The sequence below is a fragment of the Echinops telfairi genome, unplaced genomic scaffold, assembly GCF_000313985.2.
Source record: "Echinops telfairi isolate 266 unplaced genomic scaffold, ASM31398v2 ScPeMD7_7475;HRSCAF=8513, whole genome shotgun sequence".
NCBI lineage: Eukaryota > Metazoa > Chordata > Mammalia > Afrosoricida > Tenrecidae > Echinops > Echinops telfairi.
This window is the reverse complement of record NW_022111379.1, coordinates 11,883,074-11,893,047: the sequence shown is the minus strand read 5'-3', so window position 1 is coordinate 11,893,047 and position 9,974 is coordinate 11,883,074. Positions and strand designations below refer to the sequence as shown.

The following is a 9,974-nucleotide window of genomic DNA, read 5'->3' as shown; positions in this document are numbered from 1 at the left end:
GCCCCGAGTGCTTGTGTTTTTTAAGGTCGCAGGCTTTTTTGGGTGTCTTGGGATGGGAGTGCGGGCTGTGTGAGCTGTACCTCAGGGAGGGGTGGATTAGATTTGCTGAGTGGGGCTGGAGCTCCCTGGACCTGTGTTCTCCACTTACACCTGCTCTCGGATGCCCTGTTGACTCATCTGCATGGCTCAGTCAGCTGTCTTGTCCCTACTATTGGGGAGCCAAGGCTGTGGGTTATTCAGCGGGGTTCTTCTGGTCTGGGTGTAGAACCAAAGCTATTTATATTTTTATCTGCCTGGGGCTGGTTTCTTGGAATTATGTTCCTTCAGCTCAGCTGCTCCATCCCGGCCAGTAAGCTCCTAGATCCTCAGATCCCGGAATCTGTGCTCAGCTGGCCGAATGCTGCGGGGAGATAGATGTCCAAGGGGATTCTAATCAGCAGACACTGCTGCTCTCTAGTTTTAGTAAATTTATGTCTACATATCTTTACGGTGAAAATCCTGTGGTCTTCAGGGTAGGATTTCCCCCTCAGTGGGGTTTGTCAGTTTCAGTGCAGACCTACGCATGAGTGTCACCCAACTGGGCCTATTATGAGTTGTTTCACTGAGGCTTGAGGGCAAGAAAACTGATTCAAACATAGAGCTCAAAAACAAACAAACAAACCATCCAACCATGGAGCTCAAGTTGCTTTTTGTTTGTAGGAAATAAAGTCCTGGGAGTTTTGCCTCCAGGAAACTGTAACTTGCTATTTTGCTGGCTGGAAAGAAAGGTAAAATTTGACCTTTTAGGACTCTTGACAATCAGTTAGTATGGTGATTTCTAAATGTTAAACTAAACTTGCATTTCCATAATAAACTACACAATGTCACAGTATCCTTTTCATTACTGGCATCATAAATGAGCTGGCCATTGTTACCTTCCCTCCTTGGTGAGTCTGTGTGTGATTGGCATTTCTCCTCTAAATATTTGTTAGAATAGATACATAAAGCAATCTTTACCTTGAGTTTTCTTTGTAGAAAGTTTTTCTTCTAAATAAAAAATTTATTTTTAGATTTATGGAAAATTTGTGAAGCTAGTTGCCTTCAATTCCCAGAACTGCCCTAACAAAATACCACAATGAAGAAACCAGACTTTATTTTCCCACATTTCTAGAAACCTGAATTCAGGATTGGCAGGGCTGTGCGCTTTCTGTCATCTCTCAGAGAACATCTTTCTTTGGTCTCTTCCAGCTCTGTATTCCTAGGCATTTCTTGGCTAAACAGATCCTCATATGCTTGGTGACTGTTTTGTGTCTATTTTTCTCTTTCATAAAACACCACTCTAAAAAGACTAGGATGGGGACCTACTCTATTCTGGTAAAACTTCGTTACTTTAACTGTTTATTTCTGCAAAGAAAAACTCTATTCTCCAAACAAGGTCACATTCACAGGTTAGGACTTCAAAATATCTTTTTTTTGGGGGGGGGAGCGCACAATGACATGAATAACAATAGCACAGAGTTCCAATCTTCTATATCTAGGTTCTCCCTTATCTAACTTTAATATGCTATATTTATTGCAACTAAATGAGTCAGAATCAACTCAATGGCAGTGAATTTTTTGAGAATAGATCTCTTTTGATCCACTGATTAATTGAAGTCCATAGTTTATTCAGATTTCCTTAGTTTTAACCTAGTGTCCTTTTTCTGTTGCAGGGTCCCCTCTGCGACACCACATTGACATTTCGTCACCGTGTCTCTTTAGATTCTTCCTGCCTGTCACAGCTCTCGAAACCTTCTTTGCTTTTGATGACCTTGACAATTTTGGGAAGTACTGCTTAGATACTTCATTCCTTTGAGAGGAGAGTAGCTACATAAATTATCTGCAAATACTTCTGCATGTGAGCTTTGTCTATTCTCCCCCATTTGTTTATTTATTCAATTATCTATATATAACAGCCTGACTCACAGATACTTATTTCATACTTTGGGCTGTAATCCAGCAGTATTTTCTTTATTTTGTTGTTCAAATTGTTCCAGCTCTGGCCAGTGTGAGCTCTTTCTGCTGGCATCCAGGTCTTCTCCACAGAAATCCATCATTGTGTGTGTGTGTGTGTGTGTGTGTTTTCAGTGCTTTTGTACTTTCAGTATCTTTGTACTTTCTACATCTGTATAGAACTACCTATTTTTCCAGAGTGTTCCGATTGATTTTATTGAACAGAAACCAAATCTGGGCACTAGGTGCTCTTAATAACACCGGGAAGTCATTCTTCTAAGCTCTTCCAAGCCCACAAGGGTGGGGGGGGAGCTGGGGAGAGGGGAGATACAGGCTTGTAGGGTTGTTTTTTTTTAAATCAATTTATTGGGTGGGGGGTTTTAATTAAAAGTTAAATTTCTTTTAGTTGTAGGGCTATGTCTTTGTTTCATCTTGTTTTTGTCCATTTAAGTTGTAAAATTTATTATCATAAAGTTGTTGGAATGTTGCCTTATTATGCTTTTAATGTTTAATTTGTAATATCTGTAGTGATATTTCCTCTTTTTATTCATATTAGCCTTAATCAGTTTTCCTAGGGGCTTATCAATTTTTTAAGTCTTTTTAATAAATAATTTTTTACTTGGTTAATTTAATATATTGCCTGTTTTACATTTCATTGATTTCATTTTTTTCTTCTTTCTACTCACTTTTGAGTTCTACTTACTCTTCTTTTTCCAGTTTCTTCAGGTAGAAACCACTCATTGTCTTGAAGCCTTTTTCAAAACATAAGCATTGAAGGCTATTTATGATTTTCTCTACCCACTGCTTCATCGGCATCCACAAACTGTATTTTCATTATCATACAGTTTGATATATGGTTTGCAGTTGTAAGAAAACAGTATCTATTAAAAGTGATTCAAGTCAGAGAAAGTGTGATATGGCTTGTTCTCAGGTTACTATGGTTGTCAATCATTCTTTTCAAGTCAAATAAGTTATCTGGTTTGGCAGATCACTACTGTTAATTAAAAAAACGAAATGCAACAAAACAAAAAACCAATACCTTCATCCTTTAGGAAGGATCTGAGAACTGTAGTGCCATATATGGAAGCGTGCGTATTTCCCTGTAAGGCCCAATGGAACAGGAGCAGTTTGCTGGAGCGTCTGTCTCTTCACAGGTGTGTGATGTGGCCGAGTATCTGCATAAGAATGCAGGGTGCTGCCTCTCTGGGTAGCCCAAGGGAGAATGCTGGGACAATGGCATTCATCAGCAGAGAGGGCTAGCTTCAACAATGACCAAAAGGACGTGGGGAAATTGAATGGGATCAAGTGACTGAGAGAAAGGCCAGGGAGGGTAAAAGTCAAGTGCTGTAAGATAAATGGTTGTAGACCCAAAGGACCCAGTGCTCTCCAGCAATAAATATGTTTGGGGAAAGAGGGCAGGCAGAGGGAAGGGCTAAGTGAACAAAGTAATCAAGGGTAAGAGAGACACTGAATGGAACAAGAATTCCCAAGAAAGCGCCACAAGCAACAGGGGAAATTTATGAAGTTAAAGGAGCGATGCAGAGGAGGGCATCCTCTTCCTACTGTAAGGAGAAGAGAACGACAGAGTGAATGGGTTTGAGGGGCCGGAAATTAATGCAGACTAAAGAAGAGTTGTTGACAGGTGGGGCAGGTGACTTATTAACACACTTGATGGAACTCTGTTGGGAAATTACACGTTCTACCAGACTCAACATTCATGAGGGAAGAGGAGGGGAGTTCAGATGGGAGACTAGTGAATTTCCCTAGAGAAAAGTGACCTCAGGATGAAGCTGGGCTGACCTAGACCAGGTGCCTGACACAACTCCGTATTTGTGCGGTGGAGGGCACAGCGGTGCTGGGGGTTTGAGGGACCAAACCTCTTCTACCTGTCTTTTCACGTACTGATGACATAACCTGGGGCAAAGCACATTCTCGTTCAGAACCTTCCATTTCCGTTCCTACACAGTCTGAGTTAGAAGGACCACACTCACAGGGCTAATAAAAGAATTTTATAGACTGGATCAGTAAAGCCTACAATACCTGGCACATAATCTGTCCTCCATGATGGGCGGCTATTAATATTATCTTCAAGTCTGAATGAAGTTTATAACCAGAGATGACTTGAGGAGAGTGAATTCTCAGAAATCCCTTCAGCTGGAAAGTGTTAATATCAACAAAGCTATATATATTCTAATTCCACAGATCTAAGTCTCAAGAATGACAAGCTGAATGACAACTGTCAAGCTGAACTCTGCGTTGCTTTCAGTCATAGAAGTTTCTCTCTCTCCAGAATGAGGTGTCTTCTCTACTTCTCATCATAAGGACCCTAAGATTCAAATGATTTTAATATAATTCTTTTTAACAAAGAGGAAAGTTTCAAGAGGTCTACCAATTTTACCTGAGGAGGTCCTGGACTCGGCTGGTAAAAGCATCACCAGGTGACGACTTGGTCTTCATTTCCTGTGTGGATATTTTTGGGGTAGCTGGCCGGCTGCTTCCATCTGGTCGATTGGCAATCAGGCAGCCAAAGACCACAGCACTGACTTTCAGAAGTCCCGTGGTCAAGCCTTCAAATGCTTGCTTATTTGCATTCCTTCCCATCATAGAATTATTCTCATCTGGAACACAAACCTAGATTTTTTTTTAAAAAAGTAAATATATTTTAATAAATCATCAAAAAATGTACAGAGATGATTTGGAAAATTTCTGGAATCACAATTTTTCAATTCTCTAGGAAGTAATTGTGCATATTCATGAGTGTGGGTTCTGAAGTCACAGTGGTCAGTTTAAAATCTCAGCTTAACTCATGGGCTGGGGAACTTTGCGCAGGTTACTACTCTCCGCATGTCAGTTTTCTCATCTATACGACAAGGATAATGACACTACTGCTACTGTAAGTTTGTGAGGATGGAGTAAATTAGGCACATCAAATACTTAGCACAGACCTAGATATACTTAATTGAGTAATATGCTGTATTAGTGGAGAAGAACTCAAAACAAACCAAGTGGTCAACTGACACCACCATTTCTTGTTAAGATGGTCTTTAAACATAGTTCATCTAAATTCCTATTAGGATAATAGGAATCACAACATGGCTACAGGATCACAGCCAGGTCTCTGTGTGCAGTTTGCAGAAAGCAATGTGGCTGTAGGGAGCCTTGGTGGTGTGGTGGTTAGACAGGGGCTTCGATCTGCATGGTGGGCAGCTGGAAACCACCAGCAGCTCCTCAGGAGACAGACTGGGCTTTCTACCCCCGTCAACAGCTACAGTCTCGGACACCCACGGGGGGCTGCTATGAGCCGGCAATGACTCGATGGCAGTGTTTTTTTTAAAAAAAATTTAATGTGACTGTTAAAAGCCAGGGTTAGGAATCAAAACTCAAGTTTGGGTTCTGGCTCTGCAGTTAGATGATGGTGAGTAATTCCTTAATCTCTCTACATCTCCATTTCCTGATGTGTGAAATGGAACTAATTATAATACCTATCTCGAAGAGTGTAGAGAGTTTAAAATAAATGAATATAAATACACCAACTCCTCACTTACTGACTACCCCATTGCCCAACATTTCCAATTTATGACAATAGTAAAATAATCTACTGTCTGACAACTTTGCACATTAACAAGGTGCAGGAATGCTGGCTGAGGCACGAGGTAAGGGTAATGGCGGCTATGACGGTTAACGCCATGGGTCAGGATTCTCCGTGGTTTAGTAGCTAGGTAACGATATGACTGGGCCGTTATGACTCATGGCGATCCAGTGTGCCCGGGAACAGCCCCTTTGGCTCTTTTCCACACTAGCATCTTCACAGGAGCAGGTGCCTAAGTCTTCTCTTCATGGAGCCACCGGGTGGGTTTGAACTGCCGACATTTTGCTCAGCAATCTAACACTCCATCATTGCATCTTCAGGGCTCCAATCATCCATACTGAGGTCTCTCACACAGAAGTCTGCATCCAATTTATGACGGGATGCAGACTCTACATTAAGTATGAATAACCAAACCCAAACTCCCTGACATTGAGTCAAGGCTGACTCAGGGTGACACCCCCTTTGCCGCCCTCTCCCCGCTGACCCGTCCGCCAGCTTCCCCCATGGGCTTCTGAGACTGTAACTGTTTACAGGTCAAAAGGCCAACTGTCCTGAACAGCTTACTTTCTCACCACGATCTCTCAAGGAGCCTCCTATGCCTTTCAACCACCCCACCATATTTACCTAGTCTTTCCCCCTCCCCACCTCTCTTTCAAATTCCCTCATTTAGCATTGGCCCTTTCACCGCTCAGAATAGAGTGTTCTTGCGTGCGACTTTAGGTGCAGTCATTTTCATCTTTTTCCTGTTTGGTCTGTCTTATCGGGACATCATTTTATTCAGAGGAGGAGACATAGGAATTCTCCTTGTTCTTTTGTACCGAATTGCCGTTGGCGGGTTTTAAACTGCTTTATAGTAATGATTTATTTAGGGATACTTCATATAGGGGACAATTTCCAAAGTGCCAGAAGTAAGGTATGGAGGGACAAAGAACAAAGGTGCTTTCTAGATTTCAAAATGAGATTTAGTAAAAAGTTTTAAGGAGAAGTCATCTACGCTGTAACGGATACTCTATTCGAAGCAGTGCATTGCCGTGCTGGGCTGCCTTTTCTCTCGTTGGCGATCACTGGTCCTGGCCAGAGGTAAAATAACTCGTGAGTGGCCTGCACTTTCGGGATACTTAATAGATGAAATCCACACCTGGAGTCTGATATCTGTTTATAGGCCAACACTTGAGTTTGAACTTCCTTTCCAGCACAGCTATGGACTAAGGGCGCGTTGCAAGCGGAAGGGCCTGTCCATTCAGAAAGGTGTGCCAGCAAGTCTGGAACACATTCTATCCTGGGTGGGTGGTCCGGTGAGGGCAGGGCAAGTATACCTTCTCATTATGCATCAGTGTAACTACCGTCTGCTGGTGTGCCAGAACTAGGTAGCATTTGGCTTCTCAGTCTGTCATCCCTGAGGCAGAAATCTAAAACGCCAATTTCTAAATCTAAAACTCAATGGGTACCTTTAGCCTATTTCTATAGAGCTCACTGATGTAGTCAGTAACTTAAGAAAAGCAGCATATTTCAAGATGATTCCTTGTACACAGTCTCATTGCAAATGTTCCCCTGCCCCTCAAAAGATACTTGATCTTAAAATTTGTGGATATTACATATAGTTTTAGATCTAGAAATAACGAGTCAAATCCTTTCATTTTATATTTGGGGCAACCAGGGTTCTGAAAATAAACACATTGGCAGGGCTAACTTTGTCTTCTGCTGATTCTTTAAACTCATTCCAAGGAGAAACCTCATATTCACAAGACCAAGCCCGGAAGCTAAGTGTTTGGAGCAAATTTAAATGAAGTTATTACCACTTTAAAAGGTCAAGCTCATAATGCTTTGCTTTTCTCACTACCTCCCACCATCAGAATGGTTACAAATACTTTCAATATTTCTTTTTCAATACAGAAAGATGTTGTTAGCGCTTATTAAATCCATTCATCTGTAACAGCATCTCAGGAGAGGGAAAATCAAATTGGTAATAGTGGTAATTTATACCCCTGATTTCTAGTATTCTAAAGTAACATTTGCATATTTTCAAGGTGTGTTGTGCACTCGCACTGCTCAGAATCTTAAATTTACTGAGACTCTGAACTCAAAGCACTGCCAGGATACTGTCCCGCAGATTCCCGTTAGGATGGTGTCCGCGTTCAGGGAAAGCAGACAGAAAGTGGGGGGGGCCCAGCAGGAGACACAGGCTCCTATGTTGCTGCCATCGTTCGTCATTAGACATGTAACAGGCTCTTTGCCACCCGCATCTCACAGAACGCCAACGGCCATGCTGTGGTCGGCATAAACACAGAACGGGGGAAATAAATGAGTCCCGATGCATTATTTGGCTTGGAATTATAACAGGAAATTACATAGAAATTGCTAATCGTTTCTCAATCTTTCTTATTTCTCCCTCCCTTTTAACTCCACAAACAATTTGATGACAGTAGCAAATATCAGTACCTTAGCTAACATGTTTCTAAAATTTAAAATCCTATCAAAACACAATCAACTTTACAGTACGTACCTTAGAAGTCAAGATACCTGGGAAGTTCTTATTAAATGTCAGATGGTATCATTCCTCTACTCAAAACCCTCTCTGGTGTCTCAACTTGGGTTAAACTACGAAACGCAAACTGTCATGATCAAGGAGGCTCCCAGTTGTTACCTCTCCAGATTTAGTACAGTGCACTGTCTTATTCTCTACATCTGATTCCTTCTGTTTGGGAAACTCTCCCCAGGTTTCCACATGGGTCATTCCTTCACTTCTAGGTCTCTATTCACCTCTCGACGATCCAATTGAAAGTAACACACCCCTCCTTCAGATACACCCTCTTTCCCTTTTACCCAGCTTTATTTTTATCCCAGTGTGATAGCTACCTCCTGACATATTACATATTTATTTCTCCTCCTCCATCAGGACGGGACTTGGGCAATGTTGCTAGCACCTAGACCAACAGTGGGCATGTAGCAGTGTGCTTAACTGCTTATTCTTTATTTGGTTGTTGTTTAGGTGTATGTTAGTTACAATGCATCTTCCCTCTGATCCGCTTAAGAATTAAGCCTTTGTGAATCATTTAATTTCCAATTGACATAGAAAGGGTTTTCTAGAAGGCAGACTGAGTGGCTGAGAAGAGATGGATATAGCTACATAAATGTAGTCGACGGACACAGAATGAAAGGCGTCAGGTACAAGGACGAAAATGAACATGCATCACATATGGGATGTTAGCCTACAAATGCTGCACCTGTTGCAGGGCAGGGCAGCAAGGGAAGATGTTGAAAGAACAGGCGATGAGGCAACAAGATCTGAGTTCTACTGGGCAAACTGCAAGTTTGTATTTCTTCCCCTAATGGCTACATTTAATACAACTATAGTATAATCTAAAAATGCTGAAAAAACGACACTGGTACAGTGTATGTGCACCTTTCTATGCCACTGTATCATTCATGTCGGTTAGTGTAACCACCACAATAGCAAGACAATGGAACGATTTCTTGACCACAAAAAGATCACTTGTGGTAACTCCTTACTGCCACAACCACCCCCTCCAATGCTTCCACCCTCACCCATAGCAACCCCTCATAGTTTCTCTGGATCTTTCTCTAAAAATTTGTCACGCGGCGTAAAAATGGGAACAAGTGAGCCTTTTGAGATGAGCTTTTTCAGGTTGTTGTGGCGTGAACACTTTCTTCCTTGTTATTGCTCAGTCGTATTTCACGATCTATGTACATTTTGTTTGGTTATTTCCACTTGGGGCTATTATAAAGGAAACCACTTACGTTTAGCTTCTTAATACTGTGATACTTAATACTGAAGTCTGATATTTTATTTTTTGTGTTCTGTGTGAACCCTCTGCTTTTATTTTATTTTCCTTTCTGTGGGCTGCCTGAACACATTTAAGAACTCTACTCTGGTTTCTTTATAGTCATGTGGCAAATATATACAACACCTAAACCTGCTGTGCTAACCATTTCTTAAAAAATAACATTTCATTGTGGTTTAGGAAGTTTACAGAGTAAATTAGGTTCGCCTTCAACAACATTTTAAACACATTGCCCTCATCTTTCTCCTGCAGTGACTGGTGGGCTTGAACCACCCATTTTGTGGCTCGCAGTCCAATACTTAACCCACAATGCCACCATGGCCTTTTTCATGTGATGGAGGACATAGTAGGTAGCCATAATCCCCAAATCTAATGGAAGTTTTCTATTTATCCTTGAAATTACTTTTACTGCATATCTTTCTCTCTTCACAGAGCACAAGTTACCACCTAGCCAGTGTTCATTTAGCATGTCTTACAGGGCAGGAATGACAGACTCCCCTCTGCTTTTGTTTATCTGGGATTGTCTTCTTTTCATGCTAATTTTTGAAGAACACTTTTGCTAAAGACAGAATTCCGGCTTGAAGTTGTTTTTCTTTCAGGACTTTAACCCT

General features: G+C 41.5%; 1 protein-coding gene across 1 annotated transcript in view; it reads right to left on the bottom strand.

The window, feature by feature from the left end:
• SCAPER (S-phase cyclin A associated protein in the ER) overlaps positions 1-9,974 on the bottom strand; it is a 346,349-nt gene that overhangs the window by 87,825 nt on the left and 248,550 nt on the right. The window contains exon 21 of the mRNA XM_030889085.2: positions 4,370-4,602. Coding sequence (XP_030744945.1) covers positions 4,370-4,602 — 233 coding nt within the window. The remainder of the gene's footprint in view (positions 1-4,369; positions 4,603-9,974) is intronic.